Here is a 24986-nt window from a genome sequence, read left to right on the forward strand (position 1 = left end):
ATTTTGTGGAATAACCATGATTGTTAATCACAGCTTTCATGCCTCTTGGCATGCTTTCCACCAGTCTTTCACACTGCTCCTGGCACAAAAATGTAATCAGTTCTTCTCTGTTTGATGCTTGTGACTATCCATCATCCTCCTGTTTACATTCCAGAGGTTTTCAATGGGGTTCAGGTCTGGAGATTGGGCTGCCCATGACAGGGTTTTGATATGGTGGTCTCTTCATTTTTGCCAGAGCTGTATTTCATTTATCAAAAAATAGGAACATTTGGCATTAAAAGGGTTATATCAATAGCTGCTTACTGATGGGGGTATCAGGTGTTGGACCCCACCAATCTTATACTCATGACCTATCCTATGGATAAGTCACCAGTGTAAAAGTAGTAGCAACCCCATGAAAATGAATCTGTCAGCAGATTTTTGCTTTGTAATCTGAGAACAACATAATGTCGGGCCAGAGACTCTGATTCCAGCGATGAGTCACTTACTGGGCTGCTTGCTCTAGTTTCAAAGCAATCAGTGTATTATCAGCAGTAGATGATCACTAGAGGACTAGGTGTCAAGTGGCAAGCAGTCCAACTAATTGTCATAACCCCGCCCCCTCCACTGATTGGCCGCTTGCTGACAGTGTACACAAGAAGCTGCCAATCAGTGGTGTGGGTGGGGTTATACACAGCGCAGAATGCTGACCACTGCTATATCTACAGCAAAGAAAACAGGGATTTTTGTCAAAACTGCAGCAAGCAGCCCAGTAAGTGACACAACACTGGAATCAGGGTCTTTGGCCTTACATTATGCTGTTCTTAGATTACATAGCAAACACCTGCTGACAGTCCCTTTAATTCTGTGCATACGTTCCTCTTCTCTCTACATGATTTCACTTGTAAGAGCAGCAGTATATTTATTGCACATGGTGTTTTCCGGTCACACTGACAACGGCCTGTCTAGAAGAATAGTCATACCAGTTCTCAGGCACCAGTAAAACACAATTTGCAGAATTTCAGCTTCCCCTTCCGAAAGCACAAGTTACTACAAAAAAAGTATGAAATGGCCTGCAATTTGTGACACTATAGTGCAGTAATTCTCACGTTACGAGGGGGAAGTTTACTATGGATCAGGGACTAGTTACAATGAGGTTCTGAATGGCTGTAGACCAGAGCAGATAAAAGCAGCTATAAGGGAAAACAGCAGCCATCGACAGCACTTATGGGAAGCAAAGACAGGATTGTAGACATTTGTACGGTTCCATGGTTGAAACAATAAAGTGGAGCAATAAATGGAGTTCGAAGGCAAATTCATAGGGAGCCTGGAGAATATATTAATACTCTCGTCCTCAGGCTACTCTGCAAATATTGAAACTGGTATCATTTGAGAATGCAAAAAAAGAGAAATAAATAATTTGGTCTCCTCCGAGTGCAGTTTGTTCTGTGGGCTAAAGCCGCACTTGTTTGTCAAAGTGACAGTTCTCCGGCATCAGCAGCGGGTCAGAGGCACGGCAAGAATTATAGATCTCTTCTGCTTCTAATCAGCCTCCAAACAGCCATCAAACGCAACGCGCACTATATCTTCCTGCCCTAATTAAAGGCTCACCTGAAGGCTGCCCGCTCCTTACAGGCGGCAAGTGGAGATGTCATTCTTAAGCTAAGCCCGGCTTCAAGAACTTCATCCCTCAATTTAAACATCTTCTGCCTTGAATCCAAGTAATGATAACCAAAATATTGAAGTCATATAAAGCAAAAAAAAAAGAGAAAGAAAAAACTCAAGGCGAAAACAGTACGGCAGAAAATGAATAAGCCTGACACATAACACGTCAGTACTAAACTGATTTGTGCCGGAGTAAGAGGAACCAACCCTTAATTGTTTCCTCTTTTTCTTCCAAGTAACTTCTTGAGGACTTCTTTTTTTGTAGGATGAGACGTAGTTTCACCATTTACTTTACAATATCATACGGAAAAACATGTGGTGAAATAGTGAAAATCTGCCAACGTTTTGTGGGGTTTCGTTATTACAGCGTTCATTGTGCAGTTTGCACAAAAAAATCGAGTTGAGTTGCATTTTCCACATTTTTTTTAGCAGTGAGCTGTAGTTTCTATTATTACCATTTTGGGATACAAGTGATTTGATTGCTTTATGTTGTATTTTTTGGATGACATGAAGAGATAAAAAAATCAACATTTCAATTTTTTCCTTTACGGTGTTTATTTTATGGGTTAAATAATTTTCGTAATTTTCATATTTTGTACTTTTACAGACATGGAAATACCAAATATGCTGATTTTTTTATTTCTTTATTTTTAATTTGGGAAAAACAGGTTGAGTAAAATTCCCATGCTTTATTTTTTTATGATTATTTTTAATAGATTCTTTTCTTTTTCTATGTTACACTTTATTTTTTAGTCCCCATAAATAAAATAAGCCTTTAATCGTTTGAATGACTGTACTTAGATGATGCAAATGGATTCGTCACCACCTCCTGGCATCCCTGGCTTTTCTTTTGAATAGCTGACAACATCACATGTGTATCAGGCAGCAACGAAGACGTTGTGCCAATCCGGCTAACCAAAAGAGGAGCCAGGGATGCCATCAGCTAGGAGCTGATTCCCAGGGCTCCTGTCTGCTGCCCCAGATTACCAATGCAGTCGCTGGACCGGATCTTGCAAATTAATTTACACCATCTGTACTTGTACTATATACTGCAATGCTTCACTGCAAATCTCCTATGAAGCTCATCCCGTGGCTGAGCTTCACACATAAGTACCAGAATGGTAGCGACAGGGCCCTTCAGAAGGCCTCAAAGCTATGGCAACCTACCTGCACATTGCGGGGAGCCCATGGGCATCTGAAAGGTTGCGCTGCCCAAATGGAATGACTTAAATGCTGCATTCAGTGACTGACAGTGTGTTCTAAGACGTTAAATAGAAGTGAACAGAGCTAGCTCCAATAGCTGCTTTCAGAGGCAGGTACTTATTGTATAACACAGCCCATACCTACCATCTGTGGAGCAAGTTCACCTGATCCATACACCCCAACCCGCTTCATGGCAAATATATACATGATGGAGCATGAAGGGGTTAAAAGGCGCACCCATCATAACAAATGTGATGCATCTTTACCTGTCTACCCGCCAGAAATTGTAATATTTTCCTTTATTCAGTAGGCACAGGTTACCAATATAATTTTATGGTGTAATTTATGGTCTAAATTATAGTGAATCTGCCACATATAAAACGACCAACTTGGGTGCTCATCTGCAGGCTGCATTCACACATTCATGTGACCTGTCTGGGTGCCACGTGAACCTATGGAACTTCACGGATCTATTCACACCTCCATGATAATCACAGATCCAGATATGGGATCTGTGAGACTCAGAGCTTGTCGCATTACGATCCAATACTGAGAACAAGAATAGGACAAACTTAATGGGTTTGTGTGCTGTTCGATTACTCATCAGGCGGCACACCAACACTTCACACGGATGTGCGAACTAAGCCTTTGTAACTAACACCGGTGGAGGCAATGGAGCCACAGATGATTCAATGGGTCAGGATAGGAAACATCTCACTTACCTGGAGCAGCAAGTGATATTTCAGCACCCTCTGCATGGGAACAACAAGAAGGTCTCGCAGGGTGAATTTCCCATTATTGGCCCTTTTTGAACATTCCTGTTGTAAAAGAACAATTAATTCTCCAATCAAAATGGTTTCTTGGCGGATTCTGAATGAGAACGGTTTTCAGTCAAATGTTATTTCACAAACTCTACTCACAACGAAGCCCCACTCCAGAGTTTTGTGTTTTTTCATGTCACTGCTGGATTGGGATCACGAATGTCTGATCCCTGTCTGTAGTAAATACCTACCAGTCGATGTTTTCTGTTCTTCACGGCACTGCTCTGGTCCCATTTTTGCCAGCCTCCTGACTGACCAGAACTCAGAGGTAACAATGACAAGATCTCAATGTAAGTTTATGAGGCTTTGTTCTGGCCTCGCTCTGGCCCTGTTCTGGCCCTGTTCTGGCCTCGCTCTGGCCATGTTCTGCCCTTGCTCTGGCCTCTCCCTGGCTTCGCTCTGGCTACTCTCTGGCCTCTCCCTGGCCTCGCTCTAGCCTCATTCTGGACTCATTCTGGACTCATTCTGGCCACATTCTGGTCTCGCTCTGGACACGTTCTGGCCTCATTCTGGCCACATTCTGGCCACATTCTGGCCTCGTTCTGGCCTCATTCTGGCCTCATTCTGGCCACATTCTGGTCTCGCTCTGGACACGTTCTGGCCTTGCTCTGGCTCTCATACACTTACATTGAGAAGGGATCTGGCTGGTCACAACCAGCAGGAGACAACCGGAGCGGCGTCGAGAAGATAAGAAAATGCCAACTGGAAGGTATATTACTAGGGGAAGGGAAAAGTTGTTAGTGATACCTGTCCGGCTGTGAAATACAAAGAAATACCAGAGTGGTGCTTTTAGTGTTGAGAAGACAGGCTAGATTCATATCTACACTCATGTTCATATTTTCTGTCCCTCATGAGTACGGAAAAAAGTAAATAATGCAGATCGGCTCCTGGACGAGCACCAATGATGTCTGATGTATCCCACTGATGGTACTGAAGTCCAGTTTATATCATGATGCACCGTCATTTTAATGCAAAACATAGCTCTGCCTACTGCATATTGTTTCCACATAGCTAACATGAAATTTGTGAACATTGCAATAAAGTGATAACCCCTATCTATATGGCCACCTAACATTAGGGACCACTGTAAAAAGTGGCTCATCCTCAGATACCCTCTGCAGAACCTTGTATTATTTGTTTGTTTAATAAAAAACCAATGGCAGTCTGCACGTTAAAGGGTATGCCCATCTTGTACCTGTATAGCATATCCACCAGACATGCCACAAGTGTATAGTTAGTGCAGGTCCCAGCAATAGGACCCACATCTATCTTAAGAATACGGTCTCGCCATTTGCTGTTTCCAGTAGAGTTTTTCTGAACTTCCTCACAAATGAGTTGGAAATCTGCCCTCCTCTCCGCTGACACTTGGGTCTGATTCTTAAGACAGACATGCAATCATTCGGTGGGATCCACATCTACTATACATTTATGACATCCACAGGTTTGCAAGATTGAAATGCCCCTTTAAATAAATAATTAACCCCTTTCTTCATCGTGTCCTGTCTTTTATACATTCCTTTCTTGTTCTGGCATTTCCCATAGTACCACTGCAGAATCGGCATCAATACAGAATCAGCTGCTCGGCACCTCCAATGTCCTCTGTGTAGCATAATTATGGCCCGGTCGTCCTCTCAATCTGCGCTTGGGTAGGCGGCCATGTCACTAGGCCAGTCAGGAGTAAGGGCTACCGGACATTCACCCTCTTCATTCTGTTACTAGTCAGTGGCCCAAATGTTTTGAGTGTGGCCCAGCAAAGAAGGTGCAGGGTAAAATATTCAATTCGCAGTCACATGACCCTCCGGATTAATGATTACAATGGGGGCCAGAATCTCAAGATGGCCTGGCAGAATAGGTAATAAATAATATGATTAATAAATTGGAAACCCGGTCTTACCTCCAGCTTTAATCTGACATCTTCTCTGGTTTTGGAGATGCTATCCAGGATAGATATGGCGGACTCCACCAGACTACAGTATTCTCCATAGATGAGAAGTCTGATTTTGGAGGAAAACAATTGTGTACACGGTTGATGAGATGACATAGTACATATAGAAAGCAAAGATACTGCTACGGTTTTGTTCACACTGTGCTTCTGTCATGTGGCGGAAGTATCTATATGTCAGCAGGACCTCATGAATGTATTGCTTAGGCTACGTTCACATTAGCGTTGCGTCGGGCGCAGCCGCGGCGACGCATGCGTCATGCTCCCCTATATTTAACATGGGGGCGCATGGACATGCATTGTCTTGCGTTTTGTGATGCATGCGTCATTTTGGCGCAAGCGTCAGGGCACAGAGGACGCAGCAAGTTGCTTTTTTTTTCCGTCCAAAAGCAAGCCAAAAATGGACGCATGCGTCACAAAACCATGTGTTTTTGCACGCATTTTGCATGCGTTGTGCGTTGCGTCGCCGACGCAACACACAACAACGCAAATGTGAACGTAGCCTTATATGGAGTGAATGGGCGGCATATGGATACTTCCAGCCAGGGTGGATTTGATTTAAATCTAACTGATTTAAATCACGATTTAAATCACGATTTAAATCACTAGTCAGTAAGGCTTGATTTAAATCAGTGATTTAAATCAAAGTTTCTACCTAACTGAATTTGACTCCGCAGAGGTCCCAGCCTCTTCTTCACGGCAAAAATGTTAGAACGTGAACAGAGTTGAGAAAAAGACCTTAATCCTATTGTTCTACAAACCTATGAATACAGAATCAACCCCTTCAGTGCCAAGTCCAAGAAGTTAGACAATATGTTTCTGATTGTTTGGAGTGGAATAGATCTGCACAACACAAGAAGAATGTGAATCTAAGTGTGAGGAGGAGGAAGGGCAAGCAGACAAGAAAATGAAAGTGAAACTTTGAGCACAATACTGCAGCATAGCCACAGACAGACAAGTCTGGATCTGTTTGTGTGTACGATCTGAGGTTTATTACATTCTTTCCTTATAATGGCAGCAGGCCGTAAAAGAGACCCAGTTTGGGAATATTTTAATGAAGCTCCTTCGCCTATCGGTAAGGCAGGCATGTGTGCAAAATGCAAACGATGCAACAAAGAGATGCAAGGCCTGGTGGCGCGAATGAGGCAACATCATGAGAAGTGACTCATCTTCATCACCGCACTTCTCATGATGTTGCCTCATTCGCGCCACCAGGCCTTGCATCTCTTTGTTGCATCGTTTGCATTTTGCATGCATGCCTGCCTTACCGATAGGCGAAGGAGCTTCATTAAAATATTCCCAAACTAGGTCTCTTTTACGGCCTGCTGCCATTATAAGGAAAGAATGTAATAAACCTCAGATCGTACACACAAACAGATCCAGACTTGTCTGTCTGTGGCTATGCTGCAGTATTGTGCTCAAAGTTTCACTTTCATTTTCTTGTCTGCTTGCCCTTCCTCCTCCTCACACTTAGATTCACATTCTTCTTGTGTTGTGCAGATCTATTCCACTCCAAACAATCAGAAACATATTGTCTAACTTCTTGGACTTGGCACTGAAGGGGTTGATTCTGTATTCATAGGTTTGTAGAACAATAGGATTAAGGTCTTTTTCTCAACTCTGTTCATGTTCTAACATTTTTGCCGTGAAGAAGAGGCTGGGACCTCTGCGGAGTCAAATTCAGTTTTGAGAACTGCGTAAGTAAAGCGAGCGTCTGTGATAATATAGGAGAGAAACTTCCCACTAATCCTACAGAACATGGCATTGTGAATGTTACACATATACAGCCTTTATTCTACTGAGTTAAACAACTCAGCTTTATCTCATGATGGAAGAACCTTTGGATGGTAAAATATTTTCCTCAAAAAGCAGTTTATTGAAAAAAATCCGATTTAAATTAAAAAAAATCAGATTTAAATAAAAAAAATCCGATTTTTTTTTATTTTTAAAAAAAAAACACATTGATTTTTATCCACCCTGCTTCCAGCATATTCACATTAAGGGCTCATTCATTTCAATTTTTCTCATACGAGTGTTATCGCTAGTTTTCAGGGATAGCACTCAGTCATACCCATGATATTCTATGGGGCTGTGCACATGTCTAATTTTTTCCTCAGACCGATTGGTCCGTTTAAAAAGTCCAATTTTGATCCGAGGATCAAATCAAAATTGACAATGCAAGTCTGTGGGTCTGTAAAAAAAAAATCGGACGGCACTTAGATGTCTCACTCATGTAATGAACAATACTTAAAGTTTTTAACATACATACAGCTAATTTTAAAGGAAACCTGTCACACTGGATAATGCTATTAACCTGAAGACATGGGGTTAACCTGCAGGTTAATAGCGTTAGTATGGTGCCCAGCCGGCATCCTGAGAAAATGTACTTTGTTCCTCCCTTTATTCCTCCCCTGTTTTGCAGAGGGGGCTACAGTCACCACTCAGTCAGAGCGTGCGGCAGCTGTGAGCACTGCAGAGCCGGTGTGTGTGCACTTTGAGAGGTGACTGTTAGGGTTGAGCGAAACGGGTCGAAATTGTTCAAAAGTCGCCGACTTTTGGCAAGGTCGGGTTTCATGAAACCCGACCCGACCCCAGTGGGGGGTCGGCCATGAAGTCGGCGATCTTTTGAATCTGGAATCGGAATTCCGATCCCGATTCCCGATATGTTTAAGATATCGGGAATTGGTATCGGAATTCAGATTAAAGTGTAAAATATAGAATTAAAATAAAAAATATTGCAATACTTACCCTCTGACGCGCCCTGGTACTAACCGGCAGCCTTCCTCCTTCGAATCCGCGCTTCTAGGACCTTGCCGTGACGTCGCGGTGACGTCGCGGCTTGTGATTGGCCGCGCGGCCGCCCATGTGACCGCTCGCGCGGCCAATCACAAGCCGCGACGTCACCCGCGACGTCACCGAAGGTCCTGGAAGGGCTGATTCTTAGGAAGGAAGGCTGTCGGAAGGAAGCAGGGCGCTTCCGAGGGTGAGTATATACCTAATAGGAATATACTCGCCCTCGGAAGCGCCCTGCTTCCTTCCGACAGCCTTCCTTCCTAAGAATCAGCCCTTCCAGGACCTTCGGTGACGTCGCGGGTGACGTCGCGGCTTGTGATTGGCCGCGCGAGCGGTCACATGGGCGGCCGCGCGGCCAATCACAAGCCGCGACGTCACCGCGACGTCACGGCAAGGTCCTAGAAGCGCGGATTCGAAGGAGGAAGGCTGCCGGTTAGTACCAGGGCGCGTCAGAGGGTAAGTATTGCAATATTTTTTATTTTAATTCTATATTTTACACTTAAATATGGATCCCAGGGCCTGAAGGAGAGTTTCCGCTCCTTCAGACTCTGGGAACCATGGAAACCCAATGCACTGCATTGGGTTTCGAGTTTCGGCCGACCCCGACCCCGACTTTTTTATAGGATCGGCCGATTTCACTCGACCCGACTTTTCCAAAAGTCGGGTTTCGTGAAACCCGACCCGATCCTATAAAAGTGAAGGTCGCTCAACCCTAGTGACTGTAGCTGCGCTGGTGCGCCACTATGGCCGGGGTCACACTTGCGTGTGCAATGCGAGAAACTCGCACGAGTCTCTCACATCAATACCCGGCACTGCCGCCAGGACTCGGGTGCATGTATTTCTATACAGCTGAATGCTCCGGTCCGAACCGTCGGCGGCAGTGCCGGGTACTTATGTGAGAGACTCGTGTGAGTTTCTTTCATTGCACATGCAAGTGTGACCCGGCCCATGACAAAGCCTGCCGCTCTCAGTAATAAAGTTCACGTTCTCTTCTTGTAACATGACTGGCTGTCTTAAAATTTTGGTAAAATTCTCAAAGTAAAACACCATACCTCTCTTTGTATTTCAAGAAGATCTGGTATAAATTTTGGCTGTTCTTATGTGTGATGGAGTCGTTGACCTCTAGCACTAGGCTCTTGTGCACTTTCACTAGGTCCTGCGAGCAAGACAAAGATATGATAAGACTGCGTTCACACAGTTATTTAGCATCTGTATTACCACAATTCCCACACTTGCGGTGGTGCACACAATTTTTTTTCTCCGACAGGTTCTGAAGCAAAGCTACCTTAAAAAAATGCTACATAATGGTCAAATGAATGAACATACGCATTTCTATGTAAAAACTACTTGCTATATATATGTTCAGGCATTGAGTGAAGCAGGCCGTTTTCCTTGAGGCCTCAGCTCTGAAGATCCTCTATACTTACATTTTGAGTCAATGGGAAGACTCAGAAGATGCCCGTGCCATTTTTGGAGTGTTTTGACAGCGGTTTTTCTTGAGGAAACTCAGGCAGTTACTTCATTGTTAAATGGAGTTAAAACGTCAGCAAAAAATACGCAACAAAAATGCTTGAAAAACGCTCAAAAGTAACGCAAAAAAAATTGAAAAAGTGCAAAAAACAGCAAAAAAAAACCTAAAAAAGTCACTTTAGCAAAAAAAAAAAAACTGAGGCATTTCCTGAAGCGTCTTCTTCTTAATAACCCCAGCTGGAAAAATCGATGTGTGCATATACTCTACAGAGGAGCTCAAGATAACGGTATATGTTCTGTGTACATTGACCATCACTACGGGGAGGAAATGTACGAAGACAACAGATCTAATAAAATACGTCATCTCTACTATGTGTATTTTGCACAATGTCAGGGCTGGCCTTATAGACCCCAAGGTTAATCTTATAGACCCCCCATTTCACTTTATTAAGTGGATTTTAAATGATTGCTTCATTTTTCCTATTTGATAACACATTGTACCAGAGGTAATGTGACTGAATGACAGGCCTGAATTCAATGATTAAGAGGTGGGGAGCAGTATTGTTGGCCATATAGTGTTATGCATATATAAAATGTGATAGGAAATCTGCCTGTGATCATAATAAGATGAACAGAACGCGTTTGGCTATTATTAGGTTCAGTGGTCAAAAGGTAGTGTCCGAACAGCTACACTATTTTAAGAGTTTCTTGTTTAATGCAGATATTAAAGGGAATCACCAGGTTTTCGCTACCTAATCTGAGAGCAGCATGATGTAGGGGCAGAAACCATAAATAAGTCCAGTGATCTTTTACTTCCTGTCTGATTAGTGTATTTTCTATAAAACATTGTTTTATCAGCAGGAGATTATCAATAGAGGACTAGTAAACATGTTACACTGTAGTCCAACCACACCCCCACCACTGATTGGCTTTGTACACAGAAAGCTGCCAATCAGTGATGTGGGCGGGGTTATACAGAGCTCAGCATTCAGAGAACTGCAGCAGAGAAAAATGTGATTTTATCAAAACTGCAGTAAGCAGCCCAGTAAGTGACACATCGCTGGAATCAGGATATCTGTCCCTAAATCATGCTGCTCTTTAATGGGTTAGTAAAAAACCTGGTGATAAATTATCTTTAACGTAGAGCGTTAAAAGAAACTATGAAATTCTAAAAAATATGTTTAACATAAATGCTTGACTTAAACAGTAGATAATTATCCTATGACGCGCTCCCTTTAAATGGACACATACACTGTTATAGATGGATGGACATTAATGATAAACTGTAAGTATCCAAAATACAACCTTAGGTACGAGCTTAGATGTCTGTGGCTACAGAGAGCCTTGGCGCACATCCATTGTCCTGGCTTTGATGATAATATACTATTACACGGTTTCTACCCCATCTTTGCCTCCAGCATGTTTTATGTTATATAGAATAATTGGTGCACAGGGATGATAGTAAAACCAACATATGTAAATGAATGTGACTTACAGGAATATTAATAAATATTTTTTGCAAGTCTGCTGTAGGCAAGAATTTCTTCAGTGGATCCATAAAGAACTGTAAAAGAAGAATCAAATATGAAACCATTTGTTTTTGCTCCACTTCACCCCCCTAAAAAAATGAAACAAATTGTAAAATAGTCTAAAAGTAACAGTGAACAGCTCCAATGCAGAGCAATGAGTTTCCATGGACGCAGACTAGAAATAAATTATTGGTAAAATGATCCGGAATCCTACGTTACTCTCTCCAGTTTAACCCTCTTGTATCCACGCAAGTGTCTAAAAATGTGGTGGTGCACAAGGATGCAGTCTATCGTAGCCCACTCCCAAAAAGAAGGGCCCCCAATAAACATTCCCCAACTCTCTGGACTAAATGGCCACAGTGAAAGTCAAGGATTGGTGGTCTTCCCTTGCCGAAGCTTAGGGAGACTCAGGCTACTTTCACACTAGCGTCGGACTCGGCCCGTTGCAATGCGTCGGGCCGAGGTTCCGACGCTAGCAGTGAAACGGAGGCACAACAGAGGCAGCGGATGCATTTTTCCTGCGCATCCACTGCCCCATTGTAAGGTGCGGGGAGGTGGGGGCGGAGTTCCGGCCGTGCATGCACGGTCGGAAAAAGTGGTCCGTCGGCAGCAAAAAACGTTACATGTAACGTCTTTTGCTCCCGGCGGTCCGCCACAACACGGCGCACAATGCGTCGCTAATGTTAATCTATGGGGCAAAAACGCATCCTGCAAACAACTTTGAACTTTTTTTCCCCTAAACGACGCATTGCGACGTATTGCAAAAAACACCAGTGTGAAAGTAGCCTCAGTCATGCTCCCATCTGGGGAACTAGGAGCCCAGTTTAGGGCAGTGCTCCTTCTGATGAAAAGAGCCTGGTATTTGCCGGAGGGAGCGCAACCTGATGACCACACACTCCGTCCCCCAGACCGGTCAAAAAAGAGGTAAACCATATAGGAACCACAACCTGAAAAATCCTAGCAATAGACACACGTGCCAAGGTAGACACACCGTGAAAAACTAATAAGATAAATACTGATGCAGTGTAATACTATCTGAACGTTCAGACGGGAAGTGTAAAAACAAGGCCCGAAATAAGAGGGTGGGTTTAAAAAATGAGAAAGAAGAAGTGCATACAGTGACCCGTGAAACTCAGTTTGGGTCCCACACCCAATGAGTTCAGGCACCCCATCACCACCCCGGGACACTTCTGCAACTTGGGTTTTCAAACTTAACCCCAGCTCATGCCTTCGATCCTATGAATGGGGGGTTACTTGACTGGGAGCCGATGAACACCCTGAAATTTCCAACTAGGGTGCCATAATATATCTTCTTCTGCGTCAAAGGGCGAGGCCAAACACACCGCCACCAGTAGACACTAAACTTGATGTTAGCCAAAAGGCAGATAAATGCTCCCCTTTATAGCTCAAAAATGAAAAGTAAAAGAGCTATAAAGGGAGTAAAGCATGACTTCCGAATCAAAGGGGTCTAAAGGGTAAAGTTTCTCCTTGATGAGAGTGCTAAGTCAGCGTAAGGCAACTTATAGGCCATGCAATGCTCACCTGGAAACTGAAATATGCAAATAACCATCTCTGAGAGTAAGAAGACTTGAAATCTGGTGCCACCGGTTAGAGATAGCAATCCTAAAATTCAATATTGACCCAATAACGAGTCTTGTCATACGATATAGCAAAACAAGCAAAACCAGATACTCCATTTGCGGACATGTGTTTCGGGGTGTTGGCCCCTGATCAGTACAAAGCAGGAGGACTGGTCTGGCTGGGTGAGAAGCCTCTCACAGGTGATCTAAGGGGCAATGTTTCTCATTGTGGGTAGCACCAAGTTTATGCAAGTAAATTTATAGGCAATGCAATGCTTTCCTAGGAACTTAAACCTGCAAATAGCCTCTTCACTGATGATGGGCAAACACCCTGAAACACGTCTGCAAACAGACTGACTAGTTTGGCTTTGTATCCTAAGCCATGTGGCAATGCTCGATGTTTACTTTTAGGATTTCTACATCCAATAGGTGGCGCTAGAGAGCTTGCCCTCTCTTTCTCTGAAAAAGCTGTTTGCAGAATTCAATGCTGATAGATGTAGCAGCCACCGACAAGTTCTCTGCCGCACTATCTAAGCAGAGTAACATGCCTGGAGCAATATGATCTCCGGAATTACCGCAGTTCTCATTCACTTTGAATGAGTGGCACAATATACAAACACCACGGTGACACTAAGCTCTCGCCATACCACGGCCCTGAGTGCAGGGAGTGGCCATTGTACCCAGTAATACCCAGATGGTCCCTCCCGAGTCCATGGCATCCACTACAAGACGGATCATAATGAATGTGTCACCCAGCCTGGATCCTGCCACATACCTTTTCTATAGATTCCAAGGTCTCTGAATATTTCTCCTCTGTATGCTTTATTTCGAAGAGGCAACAGCACCGAATGTCACTCTCTGCAGTCCTCTACAAAGAAATAAATAGGCAAATTACCGGACCAAAAGAAAAATGACAGTAGCAATGATCTTAAAGGGTTTTCCAACCCCATAACAAGGGCCGAATATGGTATAAATCCCCGGGCACCAGCAGTGAAGTGAGGTGTGTGGCAAACGCTGGATTACAAAGGAAAATACAAATCCTTTTGACATGTTCTGCTATTTATACAGCCTTTTAAAAATACTACATAAGGCTAAAATACTTCTTTAAATGGAGACTGACAGCACAAAATGACTGTTCAAACCAAGCACCGATGCGCCGAAGACCTATAGTTTGGCCGAGCAATTCAGTGCACCTTCCCACTTACCTCCGCCCTCCTCTGACTCCTGTAATGCCAAACCTATCAATCAAGGAAGAGGAGAGCGGAGACAGAGGGAAAACAAGTAGGTGCTCTGAAAAATCAATTTAGCGCATGTGCTTGGTTTGAACAGTCATTTTGTGCTGACAGTCCTTTTAATAAACTCCTCCACTACCCAATCCTATTAGAAAACCACTAGAAAACTTAAAGAAGCACTCTTCCTCCTCCCATCAGAATGTTTATCCACTTAATATATTGCAATCATATTATATAGCACTGTGTACTTACAATTGCTTATTTTGCCTTTCTACCCAGTAAATTCTTCTCTTTTCCATTAGGTCTATGACATCACATGATTAAAAACTAACTAGCGGAATCCTTCTAAGCTCTATGTAGAAACAGGAGGTCAATTTTCCCTGTATGAGTCATAAGTCACTGAAAAGTCTCTGGTAGGAGGGAGGAGCAGAGGAGCCATTCAGAAGTTGAAGAGGGTGATGATTTTTCCAAGGACAAGAGACTTCATGTTTCTTCATAGAGAAGAATTAGCTTAGAGCAGAGATAAGAGAAGAATGTACTGGGTAGAAAGGCAAAATGAGCAATTGTAAGTACACAGTGCTATATAGTATGATGACTGCAATATATTACCGGAGCGTGCGGCTGCATAGAAATACATACGGTCTCCGGTCGTGGGAACGTGGCCTTACACAGTCTTATCCAAGTTTATTTAAAGGGGTTTTGCACTAATGTAATATTGATGGCCATAAATATTCTGATCCCAGAAAATACTATTAAGCCAGTTTTGCATCTTAGATAACTTAACAGACTGACTTTTTTTTGCAGACAAATAATACAGACAGTTCAATAACCAGAAGGCTCAGATCAGCCAAATGTCGGCTATATGGCTCCCAGACAACAGCAATAAATAGCCGCTAATTAGACATGATTGAATGCTAAATAACTAGGCTCAACACTAAAATAGAAAGTCAATATCACTACAACGGAGCCGCTTTATAAATATTACTAATTATAATGATAACAATACTTTTAATATTAAAATTCATTATACTCGGTCTGTCAAAAGTCACCAAGTGGTTAAAGCATTGGCAACTGAGTGGTAGAAAAGTTTATGTTACCGCTACATGACACCAAACAACCAAAAGGCCCAGATTCATCATTGCCTTTTCACCTATTTTTTATGTGTTTTGCGCTTTTTATTTGCACCCAGTTTATTTTTCTATTTGCACCTTTTTTTAAGTCTATTTTATATGGGCTACTTGGCGATTCCAGATGTTTTGGGGGGAAATAATTCATCAACTGCGACTTTTTACAAAATTGTAAAATTTAGCGCAACTGTACTCCAGAAAAGTGACTTAGGGCTCACTTCCACTTGAGAGGAAAAAAAACGGTCCGATTTACGGACCGAAAAAACGGAGGTAAATCATGCGATTGTCATGTGAGTGTCATGCGATTTTTTTTATCGCAACATCCGTATGACATCTTCTGTCCACAAGAGTGGGGAGGCCTCCACCCCTCTTTTTTGAGCTGTGCGCACAGGAGCCGTTCTGTCCAGCGCGTCCACATGGACATTCCTTTTCTGAATCCTGCTCATACAAGTATTGTACATATGACCAGGTTTTAAATACATCAGACAGGGATTACATACATTAGTTAGGACTGCTCTGATATGGGTATACCTTGACGTTTGGTAGAGCGGCTTAATATACATTTTTTGCAAAAAAACGTATCAACCAAATACCCTGTTTTTTCAATCTTTTTACTAGCACTTGCTGTCCACTGTGATTTTTTTTTTTTGCAACAGAGTGTTTTTGGTTTTACTGTGCTTTTTAGTGTTTTCCTTTATTTTAACAGCTAGAGCCACCAAATTTTACACAAAGACACTTCTTACATTAGTAGTGAGGAATATGTAACAAAATAAGGGATATGAAATGGTTTACTGTATGTAAACCATGTCTCATATCCTGTCGGGTTTGTGAAGGAGATAGCAAAAGCCGGCAATTGAATTACCAGCTTTTCTGCTATCTAGTGCTGCATTAAATATAAATATATATATATAGGTGTCTCACTGACATATATATATGTATATATACCTATTCTATGTGTATATATCTGTTCTATTCTAACCTGTCAGTGTAATTTTACTGTACATCGCACTGAATTACCGGCTTTTCAAAGGACACCGGTGCGTAAAAATCGGACAGCACTCGCATGGTCCGAGTGCTGTGCGATTTTTTTCTCGCACCCATTGACTTACATTGGCGAGTCTCGTCCGAGAATCGCAGCAATATGCAGCATGCTGCGATTTTTTTTCTCTGTCCGATTTCAGCTGAGAAAAAAATCGCAGATGAGATGTCACCATTGAATAACATTGGTCCGAGTGCAATCTGATTTTTTATCGGATTGCACTCGTCCGTTTTTCTCGCAAGTGGAAATGAGCCCTTAAAATAAAATGCAACTGATCAATGGAGGCCGTAGTGATTGCTCTAAATCAGCACGCATAGGAGGAGAAAAATCATTCAGTGGGTGCTAGAAGACTTGTAAGGCTCATTGAGATGACAGTGATTTTTCTGGTAAGGCAAAAAAAAAAAAAAACAGTCCGATTTTCATCAGTATTTTGGATCAGATTTTCGTCGGTATTTGGGCAGATGTCGGTATTTACTGTTAGTTTCGAGGTATTCTCGTATTAAAAAAGCAAATAAATTGCAAAGCTTCTTCTACTGATTGAAATGATAATCATGGACCTGTAGACTTGAAGGGGTCATTTTGATCTGCGACTTGAATCAAAATCAGACAAGTCTCTGTGATTTTTTTCCCCAAAATATATAGATTATATATATAATCTGTAGATTATAGATTATAATGGGGACATGTTCTACCCATGAAAATCATGGACAGAAAAAGTACGTGAAAAATCAGCGTCTGAATGCGGCCTTATAGTCCTGCTGACAATACAGTCACATTACTCTGAACCGTCCGTACACTGGGCACGGCGACCTCGGCCTTCATAAGGTCTTCATACACTTCATCTGCTTCATCCTCCCTGTACACGCAGTCGTAATACAACTCATCATCTTCTTCCATCCCAGATTCACTGCAAACGAAAAAGCAATAGACTGATATCACCCAGATGATCTGTTTTATATTTAATAAAGTCGATATATTTGTGAGATATTTTATAGCACTGTTTTCCTTTTGCTTTATCTTTTATTTTCTGCCTGCATTATGATGAGTCTGCGGACGTGGAATTTATCACGAAATCCACACCAAAAAGAACACAAAAAATGCTTAAAATAAACGTAATATTATTAAGCTTAACATTAATAGCAATGGGAACGCATGCCTATAGTGCACAAGACACATTTTTTTCAGTGTGTTTGTTTCTGTGCTAAAAATAAATAAAACAAAATAAAATAATTTAAAAAAAAAAGGATGTCATGTGCTATCGAGTGTCTTCGACGTGCTTGAATAATATATTTGAGTCCCTGCGGCTGCAGGTTTTGCGGCACTAGACAGTAGATTGCAATCCCTGCATGCGTAGCAGCTGTCGAACAGCCACAAGACATGCAGGCACAGGGACTAGAACATATTATTCGAGCACACCGAAGACACTCGTTAGCACATGAGCATGCTCAGATAACACCTTATCCGAGCATGTTCGCTCATCACTACTGCTGATAGAATAATAAGAAGAAAATACTCCATTTTTCACCTGATTGCTTTCATTAATGATGTCTGAAAGATGTTAAAGAGCACAACGGACCGCTTTCTGAAGATTTAACCTGGGGCTCCTGGATTTGTGGGTCCTCTCCCTCCACCTGATAAAAAAACAATTCCATACAGCACAGAGATGTGCGTCTCCTGCCCAACTCAGGGTGTCTTTCTTAACGGGAATCTGCCAGCAGGTTTTTGCTACATACTGACAGCAATATGATTTAGAGACAGAGACACTGATTCCAGCGATACATCACTTAGTTTACTGGGTGCAGTAGCTGTGCTAGAATCAGTTTTCTCTGCTGCAGATCTAGCAAAGCTCAATAGTTGAGCCCTGTGTAACCACTCACACCACAGCTTACTGTGTGCAATGTATAGTGGCCAAGATCGTCTAATCAGTGCTGGGGGCTGGGTTGGACTAGGAGGAACGAGGCCAGTTGTACTGTAATAATAATCTCCTGATGATAAAATATTGATTGTATTGGAACAGCGAAACACAGCCCAGTAAGTGACTCATCCCTGTAATCAGGCTCTCTGCTCCTATACTAGGAGTCCACTAAACAAGAGGAGAAGAGGCTGAGAGAGCCCATTCAAGATGATAGTGGCCGCTGACCCACGAGGCAGAGGTGGATGGTGGTGAACTAGTAGGACCGTCATGGTTGGCCCACTCTACTGTTGCAGGAAAAGGGAACTGATGTTTCAGCCACAGCAGCCTCCTCCTACGATCCGGCAGGTGTCGTTCTTCAGGTATCTGCCAACCTCAGGTTAATGCATCATATGGTCAGACAATGAAATGTGGTTCATCACTCCATAAACTATACTTCCTCTGCTCTAGAACCAAATGGCAGCGTGCTATACTCCACTCCAACCAACGGCTGACATTGTGCTTGGTGATGTCAGGCTTGTGTGTGCTGTAGCAGCAGTGAGGACGTACTGGGCCGCAGGCCTTTAAGGGAGGACAACATGACAGGGTTGAGTGGGCCTATAGGGAGTGAACAGAAGGGAGGGGGTAATAGTGTAGAGTGAAGAGGCGATTTGATTTGAATCGGGGCCCACGGATTGGCTAGGAGGCGACGGGGGGGACGATTATAAAAGGGGGCACCCATCTTAGAGGAGCAACCATTTTGGTGCCCTCTTAGCAATAGAACAAGCTCCCACCCACCCTCCCTTAACTTTGCAGAATTTCTGGTCTTTTACGAAAGTTGGAGACTTCTTGTCGAGCGTTTAGGGCATGCTTGGTAAGGGTTGGATTGGTTGCACTAAGGGTTCTGTAGGTATGCTTCGTCGTGGTAGCAAGGCGGGGGGAAAGAGGTCCTCGAAGTTGGTGGTGCTAAGAAATGGCGGCTTGGAGGGGGGGGGATTTTTAAGATCCTGGACTCCCCCTGGTGTGATTTAGAAAATGGAAAGGAAATTGGTGGTTATACAGTCGAGATGACGGGGGCCATGGGATTCTGGCGGATATTGGCCGGGCGAGTCCTTTAAGCGTCTCTGAGCTGGTGCATAGCGGCTAGAGGCAAAGACACGACCTGGAGGCCAAATTATGGAGATTGGACATGAGTTGGTTAATTGTTGGGGCTTCGAGGACCGCCTTCCCTGGGGTTTAACCCCTTAAGCCCCGAGGGTGGTTTGCACGTTAATGACCGGGCCAATTTTTACAATTCTGACCACTGTCCCTTTATGAGGTTATAACTCTGGAACGCTTCAACGGATCTTGGCGATTCTGACATTGTTTTCTCGTGACATATTGTACTTCATTTTAGTAGTAACATTTATTCGATATAACTTGCGTTTATTTGTGAAAAAAACGGAAATTTGGCGAAAATTTAGAAAGTTTCGCAATTTTCCAACTTTAAATTTTTATGCCCTTAAATCACAGAGATATCTCACGCAAAATACTTAATAAGTAACATTTCCCACATGTCTACTTTACATCAGCACAATTTTGGAACCAAAATTTTTTTTTGTTAGGGAGTTATAAGGGTTAAAAGTTGACCAGCAATTTCTCATTTTTACAACACCATTTTTTTTTAGGGACCACATCTCATTTGATGTCATTTTGAGGGGTCTATATGATAGAAAATACCCAAGTGTGAGACCATTCTAAAAACTGCACCCCTCAAGGTGCTCAAAACCACATTCAAGAAGTTTATTAACCCTTCAGGGGTTTCACAGGAATTTTTGGAATGTTTAAATAAGAATGAATATTTAACTTTTTTTCACACAAAATTTATTTCAGCTCCAATTTGTTTTATTTTACCAAGGGTAACAGGATAAAATGGATGCCAAACATTGTTGTACAATCTGTACTGAGTACGCTGATAGCCCATATGTGGGAGTAAACCACTGTTTGGGCGCATGGCAGAGCTCGGAAGGGAAGGAGCGCCATTTGACTTTTAAATGCAAAATTGACAGGAATTGAGATGGGACACCATGTTGCGTTTGGAGAGCCACTGATGTGCCTAAACATTGAAACCCCCCCACAAGTGACACCATTTTGGAAAGTAGACACCCTAAGGAACTTATCTAGATGTGTGGTGACCACTTTGACCCACCAATTGCTTCACAGAAGTTTATAATGCAGAGCCGTAAAAATAAAAAATCATATTTTTTCACAAAAATGATCTTTTCGCCCCCAATTTTTTATTTTCCCAAGAGTAAGAGAAGAAATTGGACCTCAAAAATTGTTGGCCAATTTGTCCTGAGTACGCTGATACCCCATATATGGGTGTAAACCATTGTTTGGGCGTATGGCAGAGCTCGGAAGGGAAGGAGCGCCATTTGACTTTTCAATGCAAAATTGACTGGAATTGAGATGGGACGCCATGTTGCGTTTGGAGAGCCCCTGATGTGCCTAAACATTGGAACCCCTCACAAGTGACACCATTTTGAAAAGTAGACCCCTTAAGGAACTTATCTAGATGTGTGGTGAGCACTTTGACCCAACAAGTGCTTCACAGAAGTTTATAATGCAGAGCCGTAAAAATAAAAAATCTTATTTTTTCACAAAAATGATCTTTTCGCCCCCAATTTTTTATTTTCCCAAGGGTAAGAGAAGAAATTAGACCACAAAAGTTGTTGTGCAATTTGTCCTGAGTGCGACGATACCCCATATGTGGGGGTAAACCACTTTTTGGGTGCATAGCAGAGCTCGGAAGGGAAGGAGCGCCATTTGACTTTTCAATGCAAAATTGACTGGAATTAAGTTGGGACGCCATGTTGGTTTGGAGAGCCCCTGATGTGCCTAAACATTAAAACCCCCCACAAGTGACACCATTTTGGAAACTAGACCCCATAAGGAACTTATCTAGATGTGTTTTGAGAGCTTTGAACCCCCAAATGTTTCACTACAGTTTATAACGCAGAGCCGTTAAAATAATTTTTTTTTTTTTTCGCAAAAATTATTTTTTAGCCCCCAGTTTTGTATTTTCACAAGGGTAACATAATAAATTGGACCCCAAAAGTTGTTGTCCAATTTGTCCTGAGTACGCTGATACCCCATATGTGGGGGGGAACCACTGTTTGGGCGCATGGCAGAGCTCGGAAGGGAAGGAGCGCCATTTGGAATGCAGACTTAGATGGATTGGTCTGCAGGAGTCACGTTGCATTTGCAGAGCCCCTGATGTACCCAAACAGTACAAACCCCCCACAAGTGACCCCATATTAGAAACTAGACCTCCCAAGGAACTTATCTAGATGTGTTGTGAGAACTTTGAACCCCTAAGTGTTTCACTACAGTTTATAACGCAGAGCCGTGAAAATAAAAATTCTTTTTTTTTTTCACAAAAATGATTTTTTAGCCCCCAGCTTTGTATTTTTACAAGGGTAACAGAATAAATTGGACCCCAAAAGTTGTTGTTCAATTTGTCCTGAGTACGCTGATACCCCGTATGTGGGGGGGAACCACTGTTTGGGCGCATGGCAGAGCTCGGAAGGGAAGGAGCGCCATTTGGAATGCAGACTTAGATGGATTGGTCTGCAGGCGTCACGTTGCATTTGCAGAGCCCCTGATGTACCCAAACAGTAGAAACCACCCACAAGTGACCCCATATTGAAACTAGACCTCCCATGGAACTTATCTAGATGTGTTGTGAAAACTTTGAACCCCCAAGTGTTTCACTACAGTTTACAACGCAGAGCCGTGAAAATAAAAAATCCTTTTTTTTCCCACAAAAATGATTTTTAGCCCCCCAAATTTTTATTTTCCCAAGGATAACAAGAGAACTTGGACCCAAAAAGTTGTTGTCCAATTTGTCTCGAGTACGATGATACCCCATATGTTGGGGTAAACCCCTGTTTGGGCGCACGGGAGAGCTCGGAAGTGAAGGAGCACTGTTTTACTTTTTCAATGCAGAATTGGCTGGAATTGAGATCGGACGCCATGTCGCGTTTGGAGAGCCCCTGATGTGCCTAAACAGTGGAAACCCCCAATTATAACTGAAACCCTAATCCAAACGCACCCCTAACCCTAATCCCAACTGTAACCCTAACCACACACCTAACCCTGACACACCCCTAATTCTAATCCCAACCCTAATCCCAACCGTAAATGTAATACAAACCCTAACCCTAACCCTAGCCCTAACCCTAGCCCTAACCCTAACCCTAATGGGAAAATGGAAATAAATACATTTTTTTTAATTTTATTATTTTTCCCTAAGGCTAGGTTCACATTGCATTAGGGAAATCCGTTTAGCACTAGCGGATTGCGCTAACGCAATGTCTTTTTAGGTGTCGTGTTTAGTGGTCGCGTTAACGTCCCCGCTCTGGAAGATCGGGGATCGGACCTCGGGCGCGCCGCGGACGCTGCAAGCAGCGTCTGAGGCGCGCCACAAAAGAACGGCACCTTGCTAGCGCGAGCCGAAAATGGCACGCTCTAGCGATGCGCTACACCCGAAAATCACATTGCTGTCAATGGTTGTGCTAACGGACCCGTTGCACGGCGTTAATTGTGACATTTTCGCCGTGCAACGCTGTCCGTTAGCGTTAACCCATTAACGCAATGTGAACCTAGCCTAACTAAGGGGGTGATGAAGGGGGGTTTGATTTACTTTTATAGCGAGTTTTTTATATCGGATTTTTATGATTGGCAGCCGTCACACACTAAAAGACGCTTTTTATAGCAAAAAAGTTTTTGCGTCTCCACATTTTGAGACCTATAATTTTTCCATATTTTGGTCCACAGAGTCATGTGAGGTCTTGTTTTTTGCGGGACGAGTTGACGTTTTTATCGGTTACATTTTCGGACATGTGACAGTTTTTGATCGCTTTTTATTCCGATTTTTTGTGAGGCAGAATGACCAAAAACCAGCTATTCATGAATTTCTTTTGGGGGAGGCGTTTATACCGTTCCGCGTTTGGTAAAATTGATGAAGCAGTTTTATTCTTCGGGTCAGTACGATTACAGCGATACCTCATTTATATCATTTTTTTTATGTTTTGGCGCTTTTATACGATAAAAGCTATTTTATAGAAAAAATAATTATTTTGGCATCGCTTTATTCTCAGGACTATAACTTTTTTATTTTTTTGGTTATGATGCTATATGGCGGCTCGTTTTTTGCGGGACAAGATGACGTTTTCAGAGGTACCATGGTTATTTATATCCGTCTTTTTGATCGCGTGTTATTCCACTTTTTGTTCAGCGTTATGATAATAAAGCGTTGTTTTTTGGCTCGTTTTTTTTTTTTTTTCTTACGGTGTTCACTGAAGGGGTTAACTAGTGGGCCAGTTTTATAGGTCGGGTCGTTACGGACGCGGCGATACTAAATATGTGTACTTTTATTGTTTTTTTTGTTTTTTTTTTATGTAAAGAAATGTATTTATGGGAATAATATTTTTTTTTTTCTGCTTTATTTAGGAATTTTTTTTTTATTTTTTTTTACAAGTGTGGAAATTTTTTTTTTTACTTTTTCACTTTGTCCCAGGGGGGGACATCACAGATCACCGATCTGACAGTGTGCACAGCACTCTGTTAGATCGGTGATCTAACATACAGCCGGGCAGGATTAGAGCTGCAGCTGCAGCCTGATCCTGACCCGGAAGTGCTCCCTGCAGGACCCGGATGCAGCCCGGCGGCCATTTTGGATCCGGGGACTGCAGGGAGAAGACGCTCGGTACACGGTGAGCACATCACCGTGTACCGATCGTCTCAGGGAAGCCCGCAGGGAGCCCTCTCCCTGCGCGATGCTTCCCTGCACCGCCGGCACACTGCGATCATCTTTGATCGCGGTGTGCCGGGGGTTAATGTGCCGGGAGCGGTCCGTGACCGCTCCTGGCACATAGTGCCGGATGTCAGCTGCGATAGGCAGCTGACACCCGGCCGCGATCGGCCGCGCTCCCCCCGTGAGCGCGGCCGATCGCATATGACGTACTATCCCGTCCATGGGAATTAAGTCCCAGGTCACCTGGACGGGATAGTACGTCATATGGGATTAAGGGGTTAATGTTAAGAAAGTAAACTGTTATGATTGAATGTTAATAAAAGGCTGCTGTGGCCAATTTATCCAAACAAATGTTTGATGAGTTGTCATTGGGGTATGGGTTAAAAGAGTGTGGGAGACGGGTTATTAGAAGAGTTTAGGGTTAATGGTCAATTTTAAGTGAAACTCACCGGCATCACGAATACCCAGTGTCATGGCACTGTAGTGACTGACACAACAGAGGACAGCTCATTTGTATGTGTCATGTACTCCAGCAATATATAACTGTGTATGGTCTGCTTCTTCACGGCAGAGCTGCTGTCACCGGAGACATTTCCACCCCACAATACCAGCAATACTTGACTGAAAGGCCACGGTCACACTCTCAGTATTTGGTCAGTATTTTACCTCAGTATTTGTAGCCAAAACCAGGAGCTAGTTTTGACTTACGAATACTGAGGTAAAATACTGACCAAATACTGAACATGTGAACATGGCCATAAACACATGAAACACCTACTCAATCAGGTCAGGCAATGCTTTGTAGATGTCTTCATCTTGTACACTCTCTTCTGTTGGAAACGGCCTAAGTAAATGCACACAAGAAAAGTGTTAGACATTCTCTACAGCAAGCACAATAAAAGTCAAAATCATTTGTAA

The 24986-nt window shown here is 42.9% G+C and overlaps 1 protein-coding gene across 3 annotated transcripts in view; it reads right to left on the minus strand.

The window, feature by feature from the left end:
* The window catches only part of VAV3 (vav guanine nucleotide exchange factor 3), a 237549-nt gene that overhangs the window by 96954 nt on the left and 115609 nt on the right, over nt 1-24986 (minus strand). For all 3 annotated transcript variants that reach the window (XM_069737388.1, XM_069737389.1, XM_069737387.1), the window contains exons 4-10: nt 24847-24912; nt 17176-17287; nt 13758-13850; nt 11369-11437; nt 9456-9559; nt 5563-5662; nt 3570-3665 (exon numbers count right to left, since the gene is read on the minus strand). In XM_069737388.1, coding sequence (XP_069593489.1) covers nt 3570-3665; nt 5563-5662; nt 9456-9559; nt 11369-11437; nt 13758-13850; nt 17176-17287; nt 24847-24912 — 640 coding nt within the window. The remainder of the gene's footprint in view (nt 1-3569; nt 3666-5562; nt 5663-9455; nt 9560-11368; nt 11438-13757; nt 13851-17175; nt 17288-24846; nt 24913-24986) is intronic.

This window comes from Ranitomeya imitator, chromosome 8 (genome assembly GCF_032444005.1).
Source record: "Ranitomeya imitator isolate aRanImi1 chromosome 8, aRanImi1.pri, whole genome shotgun sequence".
Taxonomy (NCBI): domain Eukaryota; kingdom Metazoa; phylum Chordata; class Amphibia; order Anura; family Dendrobatidae; genus Ranitomeya; species Ranitomeya imitator.